General features: G+C 40.3%; 2 protein-coding genes across 3 annotated transcripts; one reads left to right on the top strand and one right to left on the bottom strand.

Annotated features, from left to right (window-relative positions):
- Positions 1–1711: 1711 nt before the first annotated feature.
- LOC125233230 lies at positions 1712–6138 on the top strand. Its single transcript, XM_048139151.1, has 6 exons — positions 1712–1806; positions 2193–2411; positions 3320–3451; positions 4141–4261; positions 4794–4945; positions 5978–6138. The coding sequence occupies exons 1-6, from the start codon at positions 1749–1751 to the stop codon at positions 6076–6078; spliced, it is 783 nt and encodes a 260-aa protein (XP_047995108.1). The 5' UTR covers positions 1712–1748; the 3' UTR covers positions 6079–6138.
- Positions 6139–6338: 200 nt separating this feature from the next.
- LOC125228550 lies at positions 6339–26443 on the bottom strand. 2 transcript variants are annotated; one of them, XM_048133163.1, is made up of 7 exons: positions 26287–26443; positions 23049–23270; positions 21562–21696; positions 19282–19390; positions 18375–18550; positions 9867–9953; positions 6339–6504 (listed from the first exon to the last, which is right to left on the bottom strand). In XM_048133163.1, the coding sequence occupies exons 1-7, from the start codon at positions 26324–26326 to the stop codon at positions 6428–6430; spliced, it is 846 nt and encodes a 281-aa protein (XP_047989120.1). In that variant the 5' UTR covers positions 26327–26443; the 3' UTR covers positions 6339–6427. The 2 variants fall into 2 exon arrangements, with proteins under 2 accessions (XP_047989120.1, XP_047989127.1); XM_048133170.1 differs by lacking the exon at positions 9867–9953 and having other exon boundaries at positions 26287–26442.
- Between the last annotated feature and the right edge of the window lie 1422 nt (positions 26444–27865).

Genomic DNA, 27865 nt, shown 5'->3' with positions numbered 1-27865 from the left:
TATGTGTATTTTATTTATATATTTGTATTATACTAATATATATGTAGGTTTATTTATTGTATTTGTGTATGTTTATTTTATACAATCTCATACTGGCTCTATAATATTGTGCACCAAACTATCTCTGTTTTGCCCAATATAGTTTAGTCATTTGTACTTTTTATTGATAATTTGTGCAATAAAGTTTAAATAAATAAATATAGTTTATCGACGCAGAATTGGAGTCAATAGAAAAAGCTTTACATCTGCGCAACAGCAATAGGAAAAGGATTCGGGAATAGCGATTTGCCGTTCCCAGGAATATGGGAAATTTCCCGAGAATAGCACATCACTAGAAAATATTTAATACGTTAGTGATTTTACACCGCTCCCTATTTTGGTCGATTGTATCATTGTAATTGTGCCATTAATTTAATTTAAGCATAGTGTGATGTAAATGGATACCAAACGTATATAGCTTTAATTATTGTAGTTTATTTGTGATAAGTGAGATATGCCGTATATCTTAGTTGAGGTGAAGTTGCATGTTTTATTCCGTTGTTCCTTTAAGTTTAAGATACTTGTTCAAAATTGCATTATGTGTAAAATAAATGCATGTGCTGGCAGCTCTGACACAAATGTTTAATATGTATAATATTTTACAATTGCATATTTTTAGTACAATTCGGACGTAGCAAGTACGCCGCTGTGGGGGGTCAAGATTGAAGCTAGGAACACACTACGCGGACGTCCGTCGTAAATCGACCGCGGACGGGAATCTGGACAATGGAAATACACATAACCGTGCAAACTATCGGTCGACGGACCCGGACGTGGCCTTGAGCGCACGGACGTCCGATCGAAATCTGGCTCTCTGGATGTTTTGTTCCGTGCACACTGATAGGTCGCGGTCGCGGTCGTTTTACGACGGACGTCCGCGTAGTATGGTCAAGATTGATACACTGAAGAGCAATGAAAACTCTTTGTAGATATGGATTTTTTATCCCGAGTGACCCGTTTTCATTGCTATTAAGTATAAGTAGTAGGCTATATGAAGTTATTGAGCGTTTGTCATAGAAATGCCGGTGTGTTTTACTTTGCCAGTGCAATCCAAGCGGGCTACCTATTATTGTGGGGGTCATACTTTATTCGATGGATTTAATAAAAATGTATTTAAATATCTTCGTATTTTTATTTACGCTGGGCCCAAAGTTTACTTTAACTAAAAAATGTTACTCTGGCTTTGAAGTTTATTTTAATCCCTAGGCAGAACACAAAAATAAAGTTACAAATAAGGGGTTGAAAGAAAACGAAACTGGCATTTGAAGTGTGATACCTGTAACAATATTGAATTTTAAGACTAAATTGAGCCTAATGTTAGGTAACAATATTGAATTTTAAGACTAATTATGTTTCAAACTCCGGACATGACTGTATTTCGCTGAAATATCCTCGATCATTACCAGTTTTGTCACTATGATAGTCATGTCACGAGTTGTCTATCAAACAAGTCGAGTTTTACAGCTTACAGCATATCCACCGTCCACGCACTTAACTGAATATTTTGAACTTTACTACAAGGAAACAAGATCCATCTGTTGGACTGGCCAAGACTATTGAGAGTTGCTCTGTTACCTATAGTAACTTGCACTTTCGCGCTTGCATTCCGAAGAATTCTAGAGAGATTGATTCAGTTACAAATGTACTGAACGTGAATGAAACTGTTACCGTTGTTTACTCGTTACTAATTGGATTGAACTAAAAAGTGAATGAATATGGTGGCCAGTGAGATGGGGAGTTTTGCCAATGGATTTTTGTTTGTAGCAAGTAAGTACTTACTTTAAGTACTTTATTTTTAAGCACTCATGTGTTCCCTATCACGTCTTTGTTAACCGACAGCCAAAAGGAGGGGTTAGCAAATACATGTATATGTTAGGTCAGATAGAGTGGAGGCAGGTCTCGGTGAATTCGGCGGCGGCGAGGGCTGGCGTGATGTCGGTCTGGAGCGCGTAAAGTGGCGTGTTTTTGTGTTGGAGGCCAATAGTCACTTTGGGTCATCGCGCCAAGTAGGTACCTAAGTATGTGTTAGGGTGGAATTTAGAAGCAGGTACAGGTTGTGACATGGCATTGAGGAATTAATCGATTCTTCTTTATACTGTCAATTCAAATTCAATGCTGTATTGCCTGTATTTATCCTGACTTTTATTTTTCAGACATGCTAAACACAGTGACCATAGACAAACTAGTGGTACCAGACCTGGTGCAAGCTGGCAACGTCGCAATATTGGACTGCCAATACACTGTCTTGGACGATAAATTTACTCTGCAGTGGTTGTTTAATGGCAGCGAAGTGTATGAGTGGAGACCTGGGACGAAGCCTAGCGTTGGTGGAATTTTGGATGGACGTTTGGATGTGGATTATAAAGTTTCAAGTCAGTATTTATTATTTTATGCAGTGAATAGGCAAACTGGTACCAGAGTTGGTGCAAGCTGGCAACATTTTGAAGCTCAGCGGGGCAAATCTCGACTGGGGGGCAAATGTAACTGATGGTCCATTTTTTCCATGTTTTACAATGTTTGGTTATATATGGTAGGCGCGTGTTCAGTGGATACATGTAGAACTCAACATCATAGTGTAATAATGGAAAAAAATGGATTAGTTACAATTGCCCCCCAGTCGAGATTATTTGCCCCGCTGTACCTTATAAGTTTTTTAGCTGCAGTGGTTGAAATGGAAGCGAAGTGGATTATAAAGGTTCAATTACCTAAGTATTCTTTAACGATTTGGTGCATGACTTTGAAATCCGCACGACTACACAAGTACGCACCTAGACTTTTGGTTGGTTTGGTTTGCCTGCTGGCATTTAGTTTATAATCAATATACACGGTGTATTTTGACAGCAGGTCAGTAAGGGCAGCTATGAGATGCCGTAGTCCTACGTGAAAATGGTCTAGGGGGACCATCCATCGCTTTCAAATTGATGAAAAATGGCATTTACAGATTTTGGAAAAAACATACAGGGTGCGAGAAAAAGGGCATTTTTGACAAACTATTTTTTTTGACGCCAATCGATCCCATTCCTATCAAGGATCAAAAGCTTGTATGGGACCAAAAAAAATTCCGGCTAGAAAAGTCATAAATCGCGAAAAACTTTTCCCATACAATTTGTATGAATTTTTTTTTTTCCACATGGTGTTTTTATGATGCCAATCGATTCCATTCCTATTCATCACGTAGGACTACGGCATCTCATAGCTGCCCTTACTGACCCGCTATCAAAATACACCCTGTATAATATCATTATGTTTCCTACTTATAAAACCAATTATTTATTCGTAGATGGAAGCAATCGAGAGCATCACCCACTGCGCATAGTGCAAGCAACTCCCGAGTTAAGTGGCGACTACACGTGTCGCATCCGACACGACTCCGGCGCCAACGCAAGCATAACTGCGACGATGCTGGTTTTCAGTCAGTAGATATTTTATTGTGAGATGATCAACCTTTTATTATGAGATGAGCACTCGACATCGTCGCGCTCCGCATCGTGCAAGCGGTACGGCAATTAGGCAGAGCGATACATGTGCCACAAGCGCGACTACGATGGTTTTCAGTTCCTTTAGTTCCTCTCACTATATGCTACATAACGTAATTTTAGTTTAGTTACCCTATATGTCATATCAAAATGAGGGTATTCAAAACATTTAACACTAGTTGGCAGCTCTAAAATCATAGATCTCATAGCAATCATTTTTAAGGCCTATTAAAGTCATCACAAATTAAATAACCTAACCACAAAATTAAAATTTTGAAAAAACCCCCGACTGCGACATGGTAGACCGATTTTCATGAAACATGGCTAAGAAGACTCCCGACTAACTCAGCTTTCAGACAAAAAAAAAACTAAATCTAAATCGGTTCATCCGTTCGGGAGCTATGATGCCACAGACAGACAGACACACAGACAGACACGTCAAACTTATAACACCCCATCGTTTTTGCGTCGGGGGTTAAAAAAAATAGCATCAGCCATGGAAAAGTTACCTACTGAGCAGAAAAATGTCCATGTCGGTCCTTCGAGCCGGATTTCGAAGTTTGTATCTACTATTAGTACTATTACCACCTTCTTGTCTATTCTATGCGAAGGAAACTTTTTTCAGGTCCTGAGAGCGAGTTTGTTTTGGATGTGCAGCATGATGGCGCCAACAACAATACTTTGAACATTAGATGTATCGCTCGAGGGCTGTATCCACAACCGGATTTAACTCTAGAATACAATCAGTAAGTTATAATCAGCTTACTTTTTACTTGACTTACAATGGTGGAGGTACTTTTAATTCGACAAAATAATAATTAAGTAAATCACTGTTCAAGTGGTTCAAACAGACCCGGATTGGCGGATTCGTGACTTTTCATAAGTGGGTATTTGCAAACAGTCCACGTGTATTAGTCATCTATTAAAAAGTTTTCTACCGAGGCACACCAAACGGCACAAATTGTTCGATCGGAATAACATGACGGAGCTTATCTTTAATTTTAAAATTTTTGAATAGGTAGATTTTCATAAGCAAGCATTGGCATAACTGACAGTTGTATGAGAGTCAATATACGTACAGTAGGAGTACAGTAAGTACTGGCCCCGTAGCCGAATGGCATTTCTCCGACGCCAAACGAAAGCGATACGCCGCTGGCTCTGTCGCGCCAATACGCAAGCGCGATAGAGATAGATATCTACTAGCGCTTCGTTTCGTGAGCGTTTCGTGAGCGTTTGTGCCATTCGGCTAGCCACCCTGATTTGTGGTTACCATTTCAGTTCCCCGGTCGCTCAGCAGCAGCGCGTATGGCGTTCAGGCGGGCTGTTCTCTGCAGAAACATACACACGATTGCGCGCACGTCGCGGCCGCGCCGTGTGCCGATTACAGCTGCCGCTCGCCGGCTACGCAGCCATGCGGTCCTACGTACCAGGTGAGTTTCAATCCTTTGACCGCCACCACACCTCGGGCAATGGCGATCAAATATATAAAAGAGGCGCGTTCCTACGCACAAAGTCAAAGCCCGTGTAGGTGAACGGCTGAACGCGTACCATGCTTGTATGATGAGTGAGAGAGATATGATAGGTCGATTGGTCCCGTTTTCGACAGGCGGTAACTGTGAGGTATAACCAAGAGGGGTCGGTGCCGCTTTCAGCGGGGAGCGGCCATACTGTACGATAGAACTATTTATCATACTGTGCCGCCACAGTCACGTATAGAAGACAACGGAAAATGATAGCATAGACGGCTAGACGCCAACGTCAAAAGTCGATGACTAGCGAATCTGTATCTGTCCACGTACTTTCGCATATAGTTTAATTTCTTAATTAATATTAGGGCGTCGAAGTGCCATTTTTGGCATGAGTCAATAAGATGTAACCGAAGGGTTACCGCTTACCGCGATAGTTACTCATGAAATAAAACTATGGAAACGGATTAAATCGCGTATAATTAATTTATAATTTTATTCATCCCGACGTTTCGAACACTTCACAGCGTTCGTGGTCAACGGGTGACTGAGGAAAAATTACAATGTGCGAACACTTCACAGCGTTCGTGGTCAACGGGTGACTGAGGAAAAATTACAATGTGCAAAAGTCCCATATAAGAAATATTAACGAACCATGAGTCCATAAATAATATAGATTTCTAAGGCAGGCAGGTTGCAGGTTCATATTTTATTTCATGAGTCAATAAGGTTGAAATCAGCTCGCTTGCGTCCGTGACCTTGGTATGTAGGTGGCGTTTATCTTCATGAAGTTGAAAAGGTTAAGGCACGGTTAAGGGCAGAGACTGACTGCCCATTGAGGAGATATTGTGAGTATAGCTTCGACCGCATGTGTGTCTTAACAGCTATACATAAATAATTAACGCCATCTCTTCAAACGAAACCCCAAACTACAAAGGTAAACGAATGTCTTTGACGACCGACGGCAGAAATGTATAGTATATTTTTTTGTTTCAGATAACGAGACAAAAAATGCGCCGAGCGACGCACCGTCCCGCATTTACTCTTCTATAACTTTAAGTGTCGCCACAGTAACGATAGGCCGCATTTTTAGATAATCAGATGTGTGAATCGCTATAATAATAAATAAATAACGGAAAATAATAAATATTGAGTGACACCTTACAGTCCTTATACAGATCAACCCAGCCCCAAACTAAATCAAATAACAATATGTATCTAATACTATTTTGAAGTTTTAAAGACAATGAAATATTTCTGAAAGAAAACTTATAGCCGTGCCTATATTAGATTCGCAGTTTTTCTCTGAAATTCAACAAAAACATATCTTAATATAGTGACCAAAAAAATACAACAATTAGGTATTCGATAAATTTATTATAAAAATAAATGATTCAACAACAGCGACAAACTTAAGTAATGATATAAATTAAATTATTGTTAGTATCACATTAGTTGCAGGTGTAGAATGGTCACAAGCGCCGCCAGTGCCCAAACTGCAGTTGTGCGTTCGGCGCCGTCCGCTGTAAACAAACAACATTTTATTAAATGAATGAACCTGCTTTAATATTTTAAAAGCGCGCAAATATCTGACATAAACTTAACCCTTTAATGCTCATTAAATAGAAAAGGTAGGAAGCTTACACTTTCTCGAACACGTGATAAAAGAAAACAAGGCAAAATAAATTTAAATACTAATTAAATGAATACTGAATTTCGAAAGGAAAAACGCTAAAGTCACATGTTTTGAACTTAAATACATGGCTTATCAGAGAGTTACTTAATCAAAATTTTAGACTCAATACTTTTAAAATTAGAGAGTGTAGAGAGAATTATATGTATGTTGTAATAACTGCGAAAAATAACATGCTAAAAAAATTCTGGGTATCTAATATTAATCGTGGAGTTAAGTAGGAGTATATAATAATTGTTGTGTATTTTTGTACGTGTTACGTTTTCGTAAACCTCGAGTGGTTGCATCTACAGCATCTTTAATAAGAGATTAGGTTATAGTTTATATTTGGCGCCCAACACGGGACCAGAAAGACAAGCTTAATTGTATATAGTTTAAAATGTTACACAAATTTGAATTGTAGGCATTCGAATTATACATGTACTTATAGTTATATATGCCAACTTTCATAAAATTATATTTGGCGCCCAACGTGGGCCCAGAGAGACAGGCTCTAAAATCTACCTAAATGTAATGTAATGCATGTGCATTCGTGCATTGTAGTTGAATATAATGTTACATATACTAAACTAATAAATTGAATTTCCATAATTGTATATGCCTGCCTATATCATAAATGAAGTAATATGTTAAAGTAATAGTTAGTTAATAATACAATAATGATATAGCGATGTGAGCCTTTCTGTTGCGTGTGTTTTTTGTGCTACCAAGCATTAAACCATGCAAGCAAGTCTAGGAACACCAAAACTAAGGTTAGCACTAAACTAAGAGAACAAAGCACGAATTTAAAGTATTCGATATAAAATAACCTGTCAGATATAATGAGTGTATGATGTAGGTTTTAAAATTTAAAATTTTTGTTAATATAAATTGTGGAAAATAACATATTGTACATATTCTACACATTGATATTATTAAGGTATCGAAAGTATTTAAAATAGGTATACATGTGTGACTATTTTACGGTATGAAATAACTACCTTAACTACTGCTAGTGAATATGATAGATTCAGATTACTTAATTCAGAATACATTCATGGATAAACTGTACAAGAAATTTCTGGCTGATTCCACACTATTAATAATACAATTTTAAATGTTTTTATTTTAATACCATTAAATATCTTAATTACTTAAATTAATTTCCACTCTTAATTGAATAACATAATGAGATAAGAAATATCATCTTTTCAGACAACTTCATAATTCAAAGTATAAAAAAGTTAAGTGTCGTTGGTAACTAAGGGTGTCACTGTTAGTACTAGAGCCCACGACCAAAACCATGTCTCATAGCAATACGGCAAAAACCCTATAAAATCGTTAGATTGTATGATTCTGAACCCGACTAGGTGTGTAGTAACGGTCGAAAGTGTAGCAACTGCGTGGGAGGCCATTTCTGCTGTGTCAAAAAAAAAAGGCAGTCGGTATTATAGCAATACGTCTGATAGTGAAAATGTACATAGATTTTATAATTGTTTTACGAAAAAGTTTGTTTTCAGACATTTTGCGCGTAGCACATAGCCTGAGCGCATTTTTGAAAATGTCAACAAATTTAGCCGACCTGTATCATAGCAATACGGATAATTTTTTTTTTAACTTTTCGTATTGCTGCCATGATTACCAAAAACCTGTTTTCAGACACTTTAAGTGTAGCATATACTCCCATGGATGGTATGAAGACGAGGGACGATTTCAGTTTTCGTGGTTCTCTGGAAACCAACTACCTGAGTTGAGCAACGTTATTTTGGACGACAAATCATCATCCACAACAGGTACAGTTTACATGACTTTTGCTGTTAATTTCATAAATAAGTTCGTGATTTTTACTAACGATGTTTATTTTACAGAAGAGGACGTTGAAGATCTCCCGAGCGATGTCGAGAGTGATTTCGAAGACGACGATTCCGAATCCGACAGCGATTGAATACGAGAATATTTTGTAACTTTGAATAAACCGTTTTTTTTTTCAACTTCATCCCAGTTTCCTTTTGTGCGATTTATTTCAGTCCTTCAACTTCAATGTTACGGTTTCGGGTAAATTCTTTGTTAATTATCATCTAATAAATTCAGGGTTGCAACGTATTCATTGGTTTGTAACAGAGAATTCAAGATGCCTCAATACGATTTTTAAATGATATCTGAGTATCGAAAAGTTGTCTGATAGAGAAGGTGCTACATTTAATTTGTCTGATATAAATTTTTTGCACATGTGGACAACTTATTTTATCATGTCCAACAATTTTCAGACATATTGCTATGATACCGATCGGTAAAATTTGTTAACATTTTCAAAAAGGTCTCAAAATTTAATGCGTTCACATTTCCGTCTGAAAATTGTTTTGTTCGCATCAAATAACCAAAATTTACTAATAAAAAAGATTTTCAGACGTATTGCTATGAGACATTTTTTTTTGTCTCATTTTTAATTTTTTTAAGTGATTTTACGGGTTTGCGCTACACCACTAACGTCTGAAAAATATGTTTCCGGTATCTCAGAACTATCATTCAACTACAGTCTGCAAATCAGACATATTGCTATGATGCAGTTCGGTAAAATTTTGGTCGTGGGCTCTTATTCTATGTCAATGTCAACTGGATGCTCTAAGGGCGAAAGGCGACCAGCGAGGCATTTAGCGTGGTGTCGATGTAAAACAAATGCAAGTAGCTTGTCAAAAACGTGTATTCGAATACTGCTACAAGGAAAAAAAGAATTGTTTAGGCACTAGTCCCACCAAGAGCGAGTATGAGATAGTCGCTCCGTGTAAATAAAAAGACGCGATGACAGCACTGGCGAGTTATAGTTGGTAGCCGAGCTACGAGCTACAAATTGCTCGTTCGCTCTTTTATTTACACGGGAACTATCTTTTGTTCGTTTTTATAGCCGATAGCTCATAGTTTACCCGCTTTTGATGGGACCAGACCAGTGCCTTAATGACGAGTGCATATCCTTTCCGATTTGGCTTCGACAGTCGCCACATATCTACGAAAGGATATGCGAGTGACTTTAACTCCTCAATCATCTTGTTCTGGATCTGTCCCGGACAGTGTAAAATGTAATTAACAAATTTAAGGTAACCTTAAATTTGTTAATTAGCACTAGCATATTTTTGACATAGCCGTTCGAGGCTTTGAGCACGCTCAACTTGTTTCACGCAACGCGCCGCTGTTCGTTCACTGACGCCGTTCACTTACGGGTAGGTTCGGTGCCCAGCGCCTCGGGGGACTCCGTGGAGTCTGTGGCGTCGTCCGGCGCGGCGGTGCTGGTCGCGAGCCACCCATCTGGCCACCACAACACGTTAGTGCACACGGATTAGACGCATGCTGCTGCCGAGAGCTAGCTATTTTAATTTGTTTCTTGCAAAATATAGGAGCTCGTCTGTCAGTCGTAAAATAAGAGTTTTGAAAGATTCACGGTTATTTTCATTAGACTTATATTGACCGGGATATTGACCATGATCACCTTTTTGATTTTTGTCGAGTTCCCGAAATTTCAAAAAAGTAATCACGGTCTATATCCCGGTCAATATAAGTCTAGTCGTAAAATATTTGGTATAGGTACAGACACAAAGTAACTATACCTATAGATATTTGTGTTGTCATGTTGTGTTTTGCTTTGAGCCTTTCAATATGGCATTGTAACAACTAGAAAAACGGCAGTTCCATATTCTTTTGCTTTAAAGCACCACTAAAATAACTAGCTATAAAGGGCACATTACTAACAAATACCTAACATATAGTTTGTACAATTATATGGTAGATTTATTCTATAAATGTACCATACAATTAGCAACAGCTAAACGCATCTTCTACGCTTTTGTCGGCAGATTACTAAGATTACCATTAACCATGATGATGCATTAACGTGAAATTATAAACTTAAATTATACTTACCACTTTAAAACCTTTTCAAAACATAGGCTACACAATTGACTGTGATTCTCAAAAAAATATGTCTGACCTAATTGCCGCTGTCATACAAAATATTACCTAGATATTTTTTTAATTATAAATGGGCTTAGGCACGCCACACACAGTCTTAAAATTCATAATCTTAAAAAAAGACTTGTATGCAATCTGTCAGATCAATCTGAAAATTCATAATCTTAAAAACAAGAGTGTGTGTGGACGTCGACAAGAGTCGCGGATTTGTATGAAACTCCGTGCACTCGATCTGATTTTGTAAGATTATGATTTTTTCAGATTATTAATTTTAAGACTGTCTGTTGCCGGCCTTACTCTTGGTCAAGGCAAAGACGTGGCCTACGATGGAGTGAGCTTGCCCAGAAGATGCTTGTTCACCCTTGAAAGAAAAGAATCACAGCAAATGGATGCAACCGCAGACATATTCTCAGAGAATAAAGACATACTCCATCACAGTTGTATTAAAAATATTAAATACATTCCTACTCAGCCAAGCAGCCCATCACAAATGCTGTTACTGCATGCTCTAGCGTCATTCAAGGTCATTTTCATAATATGTCTGCGGTGCGTCTAATTGTTACGACTATTTTCACACATTTTCTATCACTACATTTTGACTGCAGACATATTTATTGAGAATGACCACCAATAGTGCAGGGGTCTCCGAATTTATGAACCTGAGGGAAAAACTTTGTGTAGACTTTTTGCCATGGAAAATCAAAAATGTGGATCGATTAGAGTACTTACTGAAAATGTGCTTGGATTTTTTTGGAAGTGCAGGCCCATAATCCATAGTTTAGAGACCCCTGCAATAAAGTAACTACGCAAACTACCATGACCACGAGGCGTTATGACCCGTTTGATGACTTAGCACTTTACTTAGGCCGATAGTCCACTATCATATGTTTATCATAGAAATATGATCATAGGCAACATTGGTTTCCAGTACATGTCGGCCAATCGCTGCGCTATTCGCCATTGCTTTCTTAAAGCTAAGTCCGAATCATCAAATACGCCATGAACTGGCAATCTGGATGAAGAACCAATAAGGAAATGGTTGGGCGTTAGCGATTCAGATGATCCCGGTTCTACCGACACGTGTGTCAATGGTCGACCGTTGACTATCCCTTCCACTTCCGCTAGCAGGGTGTTCAGAGTCTCGTCTGGAGGCGCTCGTTCTTTTAAAATGACACGAAGAGATCGCTTTACGGTACGAATCAAGCGTTCCCACGCCCCACCCCAATGGGGACTGGCGGGGGTATAAAGGTCCAACGAACTTGATTGTTAAGAGCAGCGGCCCTTAGATACTCTTTGTCGAGCTCTTGGATGGATCTTCGCAGTTCGACGTCTGCTCCGCGTAGGTTCGTGCCGTTATCGGAATAAATGTGCGACGGCCATCCACGTCGAGACGCCATACGTTGAAGTGCCATAATCAGTGAGTCCGTAGTAAGTGTGTGGACAACTTCTATGTGGACCGCACGAACAGTTAGACAGGTAAATAAAACGCCGTAGCGTTTTTCTCGACGTCTGCCTACGGTGACTTCCATAGGCCCAAACAGGTCGATCCCGCAAAAGGTGAAAGCACGTTGATGATGCGCCATGCGCGCTCGAGGTAAGTCACCCATCCGAGGCACCTGAGGGGTAGCCTTTCTTAACCTGCAGAGCATACAACGAGACGCAACATTTTTCACGGTAGGTCGAAGCTGGATTATCCAATATTCTTGTTTTAGATCATTCACTACCGCTTCTTGGTGTCCGTGTGCAGCCTTCACATGGTAGTGCTTGACCAAGAGCCGAGTAGTAGGATGTCGCCCGTCAAGAATAATGGGTCTTTTAGCTTCCAGGGATACGTCGCAAACAGCATCTATGCGGCCGCTTACGCGTAAGACATTGTTCTCGTCCAAGTAGGGAGATAGATTTCTCAGTCGACTATCGCGTGACAACTCTTTTTCCGCCTTGACTGCTTGTATTTCACTAGCGAAGGAATCTTCTTGAGCCTGCTGCAGGATTAGTTGTTTTGCCTTCTGCATCAGGGCGTAGTCATCAAGGACAATTTCTCTGCATTTGTAAATAAACTTTAGAACACAAGCAGTAATTCTCAGAATTCGCAGAAACGAGGAGAAGCGCTCAGGGTCAGGAACCGGGAAACATGTACGTGAGTTTTGTACTATGGTCATACAAGCTTGAGCAGTGACTTCATTTTCAGGTTCCAGGACATTCGCTGGCCAGAAAGTCTCATCGCTGTACAAAAACTCAGGTCCCTTGAACCACTCGTTGAGAAAAGACTGATAATTGAACGTTTCTCTTGTGGCAATGTCTGCCACGTTCAGTCCTGTGGGTACATATCTCCACTCAGAGGGTTTTGACAGTTCGTCGATCTCGCCAAGTCTGTTAGCTTCAAATGTTTTGTATCGACGAGTGTTGTTGCCTATCCAGTGTAGCACGGTACTTGAATCACACCAGAAGTGCCGCCGAGTGATGTTCAAACGATGTGCTTTCGCTAGCGAGTCAGCAAGTCGAGCTGCTAACAACGCAGCTTGGAGTTCCAATCGTGGCACAGTTTGAGGTTTCACCGACGAAACGCGGCTTTTGCTGGCAACAAACGAGACAAATATTTGGTTGTTACTCTTCCAACGCCAGTATGCGACAGCTGACATAGCCTTAAGTGAGGCATCACTAAATAGATGTAGCTCTAAGTCGTTGTAGCTTTGCTGAGTCGCGGCATGAACAGAAGAGCCTGGTAGAGTTGCTGTCAATTCTTCTCCCATCTTGCACCTGACAGCGCACGACTGGTACCATCTTGGCAGACGAATTTCTCCAATAAGTTTCAGTAATTCCAACCAACTGCACCATTTTTTATATAATTCGTCTGGAATAACATCGTCCCAGTCGATATGGAGACGCCAGGTGTCCTGCAGGATAACTTTACCCTGTGTAGTGAAAGGTGACAAAAACCCGAAAATGTCAAAGATTGACATAATGACACGTAGCATAACCCTCTTGGTAGGTCTTTGTTCGCCTTTGATGACGCTATCAGGAATGCGCTTGAATGACACATCGAACCCTAGTTCATCCTTAGCAGGGTACCATATCAGACCAAGAGTCCGCTCACCATCGTCATGTTCGTCCTGTCCTAACTTCACAGCTGTATCACCTAAAACATCCTTAGGTATAGTGTCGAGCACGGCTGCGCTATTACACGTCCAGTTGCGGATTTCGAAACCTCCGGCGCTGTGAATATCTCGAATATTCTTTACCATCTCGATGGCGGAAGCTTCGTCCGGCAGACTATCGATATAGTCATCCATGTAGTGCTGGTGGTGTATAGCAGCGACGGCAGCTGGAAGCGTAGACTCGAACCTGCTAGCGTTCTTGTTCTTTATGTACTGCGCAATGAATGGAGAGCAGTTCGCGCCGAAAATCAGCGACGTCATCGCGTATGTCTTCACTGGACCTGTGGGGTTCCTACCTCTCCACAGGAATCTGAGGGCGTTTTGATCTACAGGATTGATTTTTATTCTCAAAAACATATCTTTTATGTCACCGGTTACTGCTACCCTATCCTCTCGAAAACGAACCATAATGCCGAACAAGGAAGCGAGTAAGTCCGGTCCCGTTAGAAGAAAATCATTGAGGGACTTTCCTTGACTTTTAGCTGCTGCGTCATAAACCAAACGCAGCTTTTTCTTGTTAGGATTGTCGACTCCAAAATGTGGTAAATACCACGTATTGGGCGTGAGTGACGTGTCGGCCATTTCGCGAGCGAAATCGTTTTCAAACAAATGGTTGACACGTTCCTCGTACCTGAGTCCATAAGCTTTGTCAGCTCGCATCTTTTTTTCTACACCCTGTAACCGCTTAAAGGCGCTAGGGTAACTATCGGGCAAGCTGACGTGCGGATCCTTCCATGGTAGACCCACTGACCACCTGCCATTGATGAGCACTGCAGACTTGTCTAAAATTTCCTGCGCTTTCACATCGTCAACATTCTCTCTAGGCTTACCTGCAACACCCAAAGAGTCGATCGCAAACGAGCGGCGTACCTCGTCGTGTAGCTCACGCAGGGCGTGCGCGACGGCGTCTTCCTCAGACACCACGCACAAGTGGAGCGTAGCGTGCGCCGAGTGCGCGGGGCGTGCAGCCCGCGGCGCGCGTGGCACGTGTACCGGCCCGTGTATACACCAACCTAAGGGGGTACGTGTAGCTGACGGCTCATCATCCTGCCCTAAACATAATTCTAAAGGCACAAGTAAATTATAATTGTCCTGACCTATTAACAACTCAGGCTTAGAAATCTTAGCATAAGGAAGCTGATTTTTCAATTTTTTCAAATGTTCATACTTGTCGCAATCTACTAATTTGACATTTTGTACAGGTATACCTAATTGATCAACGCTACGTACATTTAAATTATGCATACTACCATTAATACAAGAAATACGTAAATTAACAACAGTTGCTTCGCGTACGAGTTCGTCGTCCTTCCAGGCGCCGCACACGCGCATGGTCTCGTTGTGGCCGGAGAGGCCGGCGCGCGCCGCCAGCTCCACGCTGAGTAATGAAACTGTAGACCCGTCGTCCAAAAATGCAGTCGTACTAAACACGCCGTTCGGCCCGTGAATGTTGACAGGAACTACTTTCAATAGTACATGCTTTTCAGTGTCTATGGAGCATGTCGCAGCTTCAGTTACAGGCGATGACGTAGAACTCGATGTTGTAGGCTCTGTGACTATGTTTGACTCGGGTTGCGGCAAGGCGCTGACATTTACATCGACGGGGCGAGAAGTTGAAGTATCGCCGTCTTTGCCGATATATTCGTAGTGCAGTAGACTGTGGTGTGCATCTCCGCAATTATCCTTGTCGCACATAGGGGCAGAACAAGTCTCACGATCGTGACGTTGCGATATGCATTTGTAGCAAAGTCCATACTTCTTAACGTGGCGCCATCTGTCTTTACGTAAGGCGCGTTTAAACTTCTTGCAATCAGGCAACTCATGATATTGAGTGCGGCAAAATGAGCACTTATCGTTCTTCTCTGTGTTGTCACGTTGGTCAGTTTGCAACAGTATTGCTTGCGCTTTTGGTGCAACTTTCGTAATAGTATCGTGTTGCTTTTGTTTATTTTGCTCAGGGCGATAATTTTTTAGATTGACGTTAGCAGTCGTAGCGATCTTGACAGCTTCTGTGTTCAGAAAATCGGACATAATAGACAATCGTGACTTTCCTCCCTCCTTAATTAATGGGAAGCTGTAGTCAGACCACTTAGAGACAAGGACTGGTGGTATCTTTGAAATTAGCAGTGGTACAATACTGAGACCTTGTACATACTCCTCGCGCCCCACTGCCTTCACAGACTCGACAAAGTTTTGAACTTTGACAGAAAAATTGACAATGTCTTTCTGGTACTCTTGGGACATGGGCTGAAGCTTCTTAATGTCGTGAATAAGTCTGCTTATTATACATTCGGGGTCGCCGTGACGAAGTTCAAGTGTCGCCATGATGCGATCAGGCGAGGCGGCGGACATAAGCAGGGCTGACACGGTTTCTTTAGCTTGTCCATGTAAACACTTACGTAATCGCCATAAGTTTTCCTTCGGGGTAAATTTACATACTTCAGTAGACTCCTCAAACGCTTGTTTAAATTGTAACCATTCGAGCGGATCGCCGGAATATTTGGGTAAATCTCGCGGCATACACATGCGGCTCAAAATGTTGTCGTGTGACTTATCTTTAGTGGAAGCGAGTGTCAAATTTTTAACTGCAGTTGCAAGCAATTTGATCGTACCGTTCGAGTCGGCGTCGGGAGCTGCCGGCTGGTCGCAGTCGCGCGGGTTATCAACATCCTCGGGGGCGCGCTGCAACGGATCAAGTTCTTGCGAGCTTCGCTCTATCCAGTCTTCGACATTTTGACGTGTGCTCTTGCTAGCGTTACTAATGTGAGAGCTGTGACGTGACGTTATACCACTCTGGTGTGAACTGTATTTCTCGGACTTTAGGTCGGCTAGATCAGCCTCATACTTCAGGTCTATCAACTCGTTAGCAATCTTGGCCTTTTCAATAGCGCGCTCATATTCCAACCTTTTCCTTAGGGCAGACGAAGACTTTGACAACATGCTGTGCGCTGGTAGCGGGTGCGGCACATCGATGTGCTGCGGTGTTTCCATATGGCTGCTACCGGCGACGAACGTCGTGTCCGCAGGTCGGATGGTCATGGAGTGCGGGGGCGAAGACTTAGATGGTCTAATGACATCTGTTTTTGCATCGCGCTCTGCGCGAGCAAGACTTCGTGTCTTAATAGGTGTTCGAATCATTTTGTAGCTCATAACTTACGTGCGCGGTTCAAAACATAACACTAGGACGGCTGCGATGGACCAATGACTTAGCTTTAAGAAAGCAATGGCGAATAGCGCAGCGATTGGCCGATATGTACTGGAAACGCTGGATGAAGGAGGTCCTTCCACTTTTAATACCGAGAAAGAAGTGGCAACAGGAGCAAAAGTCACTGAGTGTCGGTGACCTTGTGCTCGTTGTTGACCCTGATTCACCTCGAAACGTTTGGCCACGGGGCCTCATAAAGAGTGTCCTGCCTGGAAAAGATGGTCGTATCAGAGTAGTCGATGTCAGCACCGCTACTGGTGTACTGCGCCGGTCGGTGGCGCGCGTGGCTCCTGTACCATTAGTTGATTAGTGCTAGTCTGCGCACTAGGGTGGGGAGTGTTGATGACGGCCTCTTTACGTATTATATACTTTCTACCTTTATACTTTTTCTACCTTTTTTATGATATTTTTACATGTCATAGATCTGTTCTGTCACCTAATGTCTAACAAAATAAAACCATACTAGTGTTTGCAAGACTTCTTTTTATTAATATCTCAAAAATACTTAATAGGAGTTCAACAGCCCACAAAACCATCATTGGATCCGGTTCGAAGGACCAATGATGGTTTTGTGGGCTGTTGAACTCCTATTAAGTATTTTTGAGATATTAATAAAAAGAAGTCTTGCAAACACTAGTATGGTTTTATTTTGTTAGACATTAGGTGACAGAACAGATCTATGACATGTAAAAATATCATAAAAAAGGTAGAAAAAGTATAAAGGTAGAAAGTATATAATACGTAAAGAGGCCGTCATCAACAAACATGACATCCCTTTTCTTCACGTTGGAGAAAAAGGGAGACATACAGACATTCATTACAGACCTATGATCATATTTCAATGATAAACATATGATAGTGTATCGGCCTAACCTGAAATAATTTAACGGTTGCCTAATGACCTACTTTAAAACACCTTACTGCTGTAGGAATCGATTAGATATATTATGAATTTTCGCTGCGTTTTTTAAAACAAACGTGGCGAAATAGCATTTCTCAGACCTTTGAAAATCCAATATATTCTGACAGCCTAAGTGCCATATATATATAGACACCACAGACATAGGAAGGAAGGAGATCGGACATGCCAGGCGATTTGTAATACGCCTGTCACAAGTTTTTGAACCCACACACACACACACTTGTAGATGGACCTATGTGACTACGTGACCTCGTGATTTTTTAAGTGGAAATACTTGAAGGGATGGAGAGTGACATAGGCTACTTTTTGTCCCTTTCAACCCCCCACTTCCCTAAAATTGGGAGTGGAAGTTTGTAACATTCCGCAATTTTCAAATTTAACGCGACTGAAGGTAGTATTCCATAAATCATCGTATTTCGAGTATTCTTTCAGCAGTAAGGTCCTTCAAACCCCAGCTAACAGAGTTGCAGCTGACTTACCCGAGTGGTACATATCGGCGACCTGCAAGAGCTCGGACGCGATGGCCTCATTGTCGAAGGAGAGCTTGCAGGAGACCTCCACGCCCTCGATGTCTTGCCGGGCGAGGGTGGCGTTGGTCGACACGTTGTATAGGCCGTCCACTGGGCCTTCTAGGAGGGTGGTGTTCAATGTAGTGCTGGAATGGGATTATTTTGGCCTGTGACATTGCTTTAACCCTTTATAAGTCGGTTGTCACCAACAACGAGCAATCTGAAAATCAGTGCTGCAGCTGCTGCTGCTGGAGCACAATGCTGAGTTTTATCCTTTTTGCTCACATACACATAGTCTGTTTATATTTTTATTGTTTGTTCTTTAGGTTGATATGTGTGTGCAAATAATGTGCAATTGAAACATTTTTCTTTCTTCTTTCTTTATTTCTTTATAAAATATTTTATACTTTGCATAAAAAACCATGAGATAAAGATAAGAAAACATGAATAGTAGTTATTTTTAAATTCAATTTCTATTTAAGAAGTCGGACGGAAAGATAAAGTCAATTATGCATGACCGTGACGTCACTCGTGTTGTCGTGACTCATTTTTCTATTAATTCCACATTTGCAATTCGTTCCAATTCGTTTTGCCAATTCTTAAAAAGAAACTGATTTGACTAGAAGAAAGTACCTATCTGAAAAGGGGTAGGCAGAACACATGAAACTGCTCAAGTTTCAGTGCCATGTTTGCCGATTAAGATGAAATTATAATATTGCAGTGACATGTTAAACACCATATTTCAACCCAGATTCCACGGTCGACTTCTATGCTTTCCGCGGGAAGTGAGGGATGTGAATTTTTTAACCCGTCACCACACGGGTAAATAAATTAAAAAGAAAAACGTTTGAAATCTACGAAAACCGTATTTACTCACTCGCCATAGGTGATAGTGATCTCAGGCTCCGGCGCGACCCCGGCCGCCTCACACACCACCAGCACATCTTCCTCGCCTTCAAATGATAGTTTCGGCCCATCCCCTATGCCTGCAAAAGATGTCAAACACAATGTCTTTGGTAATATCAAGGATTATTTTTATAGGACACATACTTCATACTAAGAATTTTATCTCGATGTTTTAGCGCCACCTATTAAATACTATCCTAACTACACTGATGATGCCTACAAATTTATTTTTGTCAAAATGTGTATTGACGTGATATCATGATTTTAAAATAAAGAAAAAACACGTAAAATTTTTTGGGGAAAATATGATTTTGGCTACTTCCAGGCTGCGAACGGCGCCTTCTAGTTTTAAGCCTAAAAGGCCCATACATTTCAGGGGTATGCTTTTTTGTATGGGCTTTGTCAGTCCAGTATTGGCTTCGTGCGAAGTGCATGGAGGGGGTAAGCAAAGCGATCGCAGTTCTTGCGGTGGTCAAAATCGACACTGATTGTGGTTGTCATCTATCAAAACTCATACAATACAATACAATGTGTAATGTTTGATATGGGGCATCAATGTTGTTTCGTTGTTATTTTTTTTTATACTACGTCGGTGGCAAACAAGCATACGGCCCGCCTGTTGTGGACGCCTGCAACTCAAACATCTATCAAACGGTTCGGGTTGCCGACGACTCAAAGGACAATAGACGGAACAAGTTAGTTCCGTAAGTCCTCCCGTCATCAGCACATACCCTCGTTGAGCTCTGGCAGCCTTACTCACCGGCAGGAACACAACACTATGTAATGTTTGATATGGGGCATCGAATGTTGTTTCGTTGTTAATTGTACAAATAATGGCATAAATAGTCGTTGCACGTTCTATGCATTTCTTAGAGCACACTGGAAATAGGTTCAAAGAACTAAATGGATAGCTACGGTGAAGAGAAAACGTAAGTGACATGTCAAAATAAAACATTATAATAAATTATATTTATGCTTTGTTTACCTAATATTGTTCAATAGTCTGTTAGTATTTGTCCTACCGTAAAAGATTATGCTTTAAGATTCAGGCCTAGCCTGGGAATAGCCCCGTGTTGGATATTTCTGCGGCCGCGGACATGACTAGGTACTTACGTTTAGATTTGTTTTATATGGCATTAACGGGACGGAGGTTTAGCGAATACCATATCACTAGCTCGAAGAACTTGTACCATTACTCCTATGTTCTTCAAGATTCCTTATATGCCCTGCCAGCACCAATTTATTGACTCTTTCTGTAGTCTGGGGTTGGAAGTTTATACCGTAAGTAATGCTTTGGAAACTGATTTTTGGTATTATATCCATGTCTTTATAATCTATCTACCTAAATTACACTTGAAATAGTAGCTCTTGTTATTCGATTTATTTAAAATTAACGAAAAATTGTTAAAATATAATGTTAGACTTATATTGACCGGGATATAGACCGTGATTACCTTTTTGATTTTTGTCGAGCTCCCGATATTTCGACGCAGTTGCATGCATCATGATCACGGAAAACTGAAGTCTAATGAAAATAACCGTGAATCATTCAAAACTCTTAAAATATAATGTTTGTTTACATGTCATTTTTTGACATTTTCCACTTCAGGTTCACATGGTAGTGGGCGTAATTGTCGTGCACGTAGCCAATTAAATCGTTCTTGGTAATACCAAATACTATGTAAACTCTACGAGTTAATACGTACAGCTTGGGGCAAAAGCTGGGAACACGCGATACTAGCGCCTCTAGCGGCATGAGTTGATCAAAATAGTTTAGTTCATACAGTTTAACATTAAAAAAAGTCACACACTCTTATTTCTTTGTTTTATTCCGTCTAAAAATGTTAAAGTAGATCAAGTAATCGCATTTTGTGTTGTTTTACGTACTACGCCTATACCGACAAACTACTTTGAACAACTCGTACCGCTAGATGGCGCTGCTAAAATCGTTGCATTCGTTGCTGCTTCATTGTATGGGAAACGTCACAAGCTGGACGTAAAATCGCCGTCAATAGAAATTGTCAACAATGTAAAGAAACCATTCTATAAAATATCAATATTCTAGCACAATTTTATTATTTTAAAGTTTGAGGATCATAATGAGATATGAATTGATTAAACCAGATGGATTTAGCCAGTATCTGATGAGTTAGAATGGAAATTAAAGACATTTTGACTACAGGGTTTGTTTACATTGTTCACAAATTCTATTGACGGCGACTTTATTTATATAGTATTTGGTAATACTTACTGTACACCACCATTGGTGAGGCGATCCTCCGCTCCATGAAGTTGGCTTCCTCCTCCACCTGGCACTCGAAAGTGCCGGAATGCTCCGGCTGCAGGTCCCATAGCGCCAGATTGTGCTTGTCCTCTTCTATCAACGCTGTTCACATACAAATCATACGATAAATAGTACATTATGATACAAGTGAGTAAAACCGGCCAAGAGCGTGTCGGGCCACGCTCAGTGTAGGGTTCCGTAGTTTTCCGTATTTTTCTCAAAAACTACTGAACCTATCAAGTTCAAAACAATTTTCCTAGAAAGTGTTTATAAAGTTCTACTTTTGTGATTTTTTTCATATTTTTTAAACATATGGTTCAAAAGTTAGAGGGGGGGGGACGCACTTTTTTTTCCTTTAGGAGCTATTATTTCCGAAAATATTAATATTATCAAAAAACGATCTTAGGAAACCCGTATTCATTTTTCAATACCTATCCAACAATATATCACACGTTGGGGTTGGAATGAAAAAAAATATCAGCCTTCACTTTACATGTAGGGGGGGTACCCTAATAAAACATTTTTTTTCACTTTTTATTTCTGCACTTTGTTGGCGTGATTGATATACATATTGGTACCAAATTTCATCTTTCTAGTGCTAACGGTTACTGAGATTATCCGCGGACGGACGGACGGACGGACGGACGGACGGACGGACGGACAGACAGACATGGCGAAACTATAAGGGTTCCTAGTTGACTACGGAACCCTAAAAAAGGAAGTTCGAAACGAGTGGCGATAAAGTACTCCCTTCGGTCGTGTTTTAAATCGACACGAGTTACGAATTTCCTTTTTGCACGTGTATCGTACGACGGTTTTCAGTATAGATGGCCCTCCGAAATTTCGACGACAACAAATGAACCAGTTTTCGCACTCGCCTAGGTACAATTTTTACTTAGAAGTGACGTCACTAGCCCCACTCCGGAAGTCTGATGCTCTATATCTTTGTATTTTTTCATTAATTAGAAAAAGCTAAAAATATATGTTCAGTATTTTTGGACGATCTAACTGACGGACTAAACAGAATGCCATTTTGTATGTAATCGTCATCCCTATTCGATTCTCTAAGCCATCGCACTTTCATAGCAACTATATCTCTGGCCTTCTCCAAAGAGGATCGAGTATTATAGAGAGTTACTGTCAAAGTAAAATGTGTAATAACAGTGCATAGACTTGCCATCTCTCGACACAAGCTTAAAACTTTTGAACCTCAGTTTTGACAATTTGGCCCATATTGTTAGGTTGATATGTGTTAAAATGTCAAATATTAATATTAGCGCCATCTAGCCGAGCGTTCCCCAGAGGTGTAACGCCATCTAGGCCACCGTACCTTTTTCTCTAGGGCTTTGAGGTACGTTTTTTTCTTAGACTTTATCCGTCTATACGGAGTTACATATGTCTTTGCCTTCTCCAATGCCAATAGGATGAGAAGTTTGACATGTCTAACTACTTACTGATATTAAGAAGCGGTTCAGTCTTCGGTATGATGATCTTCTTCTCGCCCCCGAACGCCCGCTGGTATATCTGCACCGGTTTCTCCGCGCCATCTTGATTCCAGAACCACTTCACTATGGATACTTTCTCCGAGCCATCGTGCTCGCATATCAACTCGGCGTCGCTGCCCTTTTCCACCGCTTCTGGCACGGAGAACTTTGGTATTTCTAACTGCTGGCTCGCTGGAAAAGTTAAATAGGTATACAAAATAGACGCTTTCAAAGCACACCTATACACCTACAATAACAGAGCACCTCAACTAATAGACGGAGCATTGAAACCAATTCAAAAGTCACCACACATATGATAGTATTCTATTATCAATAAAATTGTATGTACATATGTCTGGTAACCACGCGCTCTTTGTACCTATTACAAAGTTTGTAAACGTTTCATAATGCGGTGTCTGTGTAGTCTGTGCCCACCATACAAGCTTTCATGAGCTTACCATAGGAGTCACTCATTATGTCCGATGTAGGTAATTCCTATTTATTTACCTATTGCTTGTTCCTTACACGACTAGGCCGCATCGCAAAAATGCAGAATGGTTTTTTTACACGACTGCCTAAAAAAAAGTATATTTTTTTTGCTATTAAGTACCTATATGCTACTTCCATCTCCTTTTATAACCGTTAAACTGTTAGCGAGTTTTAAGTCAACAGTTTCGAGTGAAGTCTCATTTCGCTAAAATATTTTTCTTTTGTTTCCCATTAGGACGAATCTATTTTTAGATTCTTTGATGCACATTTAGGTAGATCCGCGCGAACATCCGTCGACTAATGTGCATGTGTGTTGACAGTTTTAGTGGTGCCGTTTCGTAATAGGATGGTTAAAAGAATAGAAGTACGGAAGTGCCTTCAGGTGTGTTTCGGGACAGTGAACTTTGACCGAACGAACTGAGAGGTTTTATATTTAAGGGTTATTTGAGAAGTTCTTCTTGTCTGTAGTTTTTGGCGATACCTTCTGTATGTAGGTATATATAACCAATGTTGATATTTTTTTACTGAGACGTAGTTACGAATGATTGGATATAATAATATTTGGAGGTTCAAGAGTAGAAGGGATTCAAACGAAAGTAGGATTATGTAGCGAGTTCTATGTTCGCGGCAAACTGTATACTTAAAAGAAATTAACGATAAAAGAAAAGTTTAAAGGAAACCTGCAATCTGCCGCAAAATAATCTGCGTCAGTAACGATTCATTTCAGTGTATTACGTTACGTGGGCTGGGCTTCTACGCAACATCTTCTTTTTTACAAATGACGCATTTAACCATAATTAGTCAAACTATTTAGATACACTTTATAAAGGTTACCTAAGATACTTATCTAATTTATGGTTAGAAGTTATGAGGTGTGGCAAGCACGTAGATATACATAGAAAGTCAAGGGGGGGTTCGAGTCAAATGGGCCACACATAATAAAAATGAAAAAGCGAGTGTAAAGAAAGGTCGTTGGGACAGTTTTCTGTCAGCGTCGCATACGGTTTGATGACTCGGTCGAGTCGAGTCCAAAGGTTGGCAAAAAGCCGGTACAGGATAAGGAAGAAGGGAGTCAAATTAGCGTATAAGTTCGAGATAGTATGATTCAGGCCCTAAATGCGATAATTTACAAAAAAAATTAAATCCGAAAACACGAGAATGCTGTTTAATTCACGTTAAAGAAAAGTAAAAAAACCTTCAAGGAAAACTAAATAGTACTAGGTACCTTTAAAATACCTATTCATTGGAGTGAAGTCACTACTGCGTACTGCGTCGTTAACACAAAAATGTTATTCATCATCACTTAAAGGGGTCTACCTACAACTCGACATTAGTATTATAGTTTACTCTAAATTACCCAATATTTGACATCGTAAACCAACTTTGGTGTCGCGAACACATACCAACTATGTTAGTAAACAGTAAAACACCGGGAATTAACTACTCGACCGTCATCCATCGACAACGGTTATATTCGTACGCGGTCCTTTTCACGGCACCGGCAATGAACTTGACTTCAATTGAATCACATCCAATTATTATATAAGGCATCCTGTAGATTTCAAGTTTTATAACATTTGGTAGTAAAACACTTTATTGGTAGTAAAGTTCAAAATCATGTGTATATCTTAAATTAGGTCATATAGCGATGAATAAGATTATCTCGGGCAACCTTGAGGCGGTCCGGGAATGTTAAAAATACCTTCGCGGTGGCGCGCAGTGGGCCGCGTGTTATTCATACAATTCTATAAAATACGTTAATCCTTTAGCGAATCGCCTATAGATTGAAAGTTAGCGTACACGGTAATATAATTAGAAGATACATAATGCTGTGTGCTGTGCTCTGGGCGATTCTAGCAAAATATTGCAAAGTAATGTCGGACAGGCGCTCTGTTAGCTGAAATCTAGCTAGATGTTTATTGGGAGTGTACGAAAAATGTACTTGAAGGAAAGTCTGACGCCTAAATCCATACCACCAGCACTACAACTACCTATCATATAGAAGTATATCAAATGCGTAATTTCAGAGTTTTTCGTCGTTAAAATTCACCGCCGCAAATAACGTCGACTAGCGTTTTGGGTAGGTATTTGTAAAGTTGCTAATTGGAATTTCAGGCTTGTGTCCATGTTACAAACACTTACCTATGCAAATAATACGTCCACGAGTTAAGTCACGAGGTCGAAAACGCGTGATTCGCAACTTTTATAAGAAATTCTGAATTATGTAAAAACGAAACAAAGACCTTGAAACATCGACGCATAAAGGTGCAACTTACCTACGCCACCGACTATATTAAGCAGATCGCCTGAATTTCACATAAACTTCTGAAAGATTAGAATAGAGATGACATCTCACATTCTGAGCCGCAGTCGACGGCGGCCGTTTTTCTCTATCGCAGTCACCACTGAATTTAACTCACTAACAAATATAACTCAAAACTCACAAACAAATTTAGATCGAAAGTCTTACTGCTTAACTTATACAAAATATTGAAATTAATCTTGATTCTTGCGCATTTGTAAAACTAAACTTTTGATATAAAAATAACCGAGAAAATTATACAGAATTTGACGGTCAAAAGCCAAAGGAAACTTTTCATACATACCGAGATTGTTTACATGCAAAAACCTACGCAAACCTGCCGCTGAAAAACGCCGCAAACATGTTTTTATTCGCATTTTTAAAACATCACAGCACTTCACTAACGAACATTCTCACCTGCCACAACGCAAAGGACCATCAATAAAGTCCGCAACATAGTAATAATAAAAAAAAAGTTTTAAAAATACGTAAAGTGCGCTTCGCGCGTTCAGCGGGCTGACTGACTGGCCGCCCGCCCTTCGTGCGGCCTTCGCGCGCAAACCGAACGCGCACGAGTCGCACGACTTTTACAACTCCGTTTGACGGTCAGTTTCCGGATATTAGTTACGACTATGACGGTTTTATTATTGATGTTTGTGAGAGGTCGACTGTAAAGATTATGAATTACGACCTTGTTCCTCAAGCTGCATACGTACTGTAACAGAACAAGCGTCTGTGACGAGGAAATGGACTCGTTATTACATATAAAACTTACGGCGAATCAACTTTTCCTTGACAAACTTTTTGGTGCATATTTCCTTCGGGATTTCATTGAATATTTTAACAAATAATATCTGTGATGGTTAATCACATGTTTAGTGACGTCATCACTCATAAAATTCACTATTATTCGATGCACAACTTATTGGAAAAAGTTTATTTACAAACTATATTCTCATGAATGGAGTGTTGACACTAACAATCTGATCTGTCAAACGAATGGCGTTCCGATATTGCGTCTTGGTTCCAATTATTAATAATCACTGATATTGATTATTATACTTCCTGGATATATCATTCAATGTAACAATTAGGAACAAATGTGATCTTTCATTGCGAAGTTACTTACTAAATTGATTTAAACAATCTTTCACAAAATAATATTTATCGATTTACGGAACGCTCCACTATTGAACTAGATAGGTATCAATATCAATAGCTCCGTCTCTCTCTAAAACACGTGCAATCTGCACCTGTTGACAAGCAAACAACTGTGCGATGATTGTGAACTTTATTGCGTAGGGCATATGACTTAGTAAACAAAGCACTTATGATCTTTTTCTTATATGAGTCCCAATTATGTCCCAAGTCCCAATTATGTCCCAGGTATGTCCCAGTTGTGTCCCAATTATGTCCCAAGTCCCAATTATGTCCCAATTATGTCCCAAGTCCCAATTATGTCCCAGTTGTGTCCCAATTATGTCCCAAGTATGTCCCAGTTATGTCCCAAGTCCCAATTATGTCCCAGTTATGTCCCAGGTATGTCCCAGTTGTGTCCCAGTTGTGTCCCAATTATGTCCCAAGTCTGTCCCAGTTATGTCCCAAGTCCCAATTATGTCCCAAGTGTGTCCCTGTTATGTCCCAGGTATGTCCCAGTTGTGTCCCAATTATGTCCCAAGTATGTCCCAAGTCCCAATTATGTCCCAGTTGTGTCCCAATTATGTCCCAATTATGTCCCAAGTATGTCCCAGTTATGTCCCATGTCCCAAGTATGTCCCAGTTATGTCCCAGTTATGTCCCAGTTATGTCCCAGTTATGTCCCAGTTTTGTCCCAATTATGTCTCAATTAGAATCTATAAAAGGGTCGGAGCAAGCCGACGCGCGTCATTCTTACAATATCCACAAGACTAACAGTGTCTCTGGCTTTTGTGTGTTGTACTGGTGAGTGAAGTTCTTCTGCTATTGTTTCTCTGTTTGTTTTTACTTGGAAATTATT

This window comes from Leguminivora glycinivorella, chromosome 1 (assembly GCF_023078275.1).
Source record: "Leguminivora glycinivorella isolate SPB_JAAS2020 chromosome 1, LegGlyc_1.1, whole genome shotgun sequence".
NCBI classification, from domain to species: Eukaryota; Metazoa; Arthropoda; class Insecta; order Lepidoptera; family Tortricidae; genus Leguminivora; species Leguminivora glycinivorella.
This window is presented reverse-complemented; position numbering and strand designations above follow the sequence as displayed.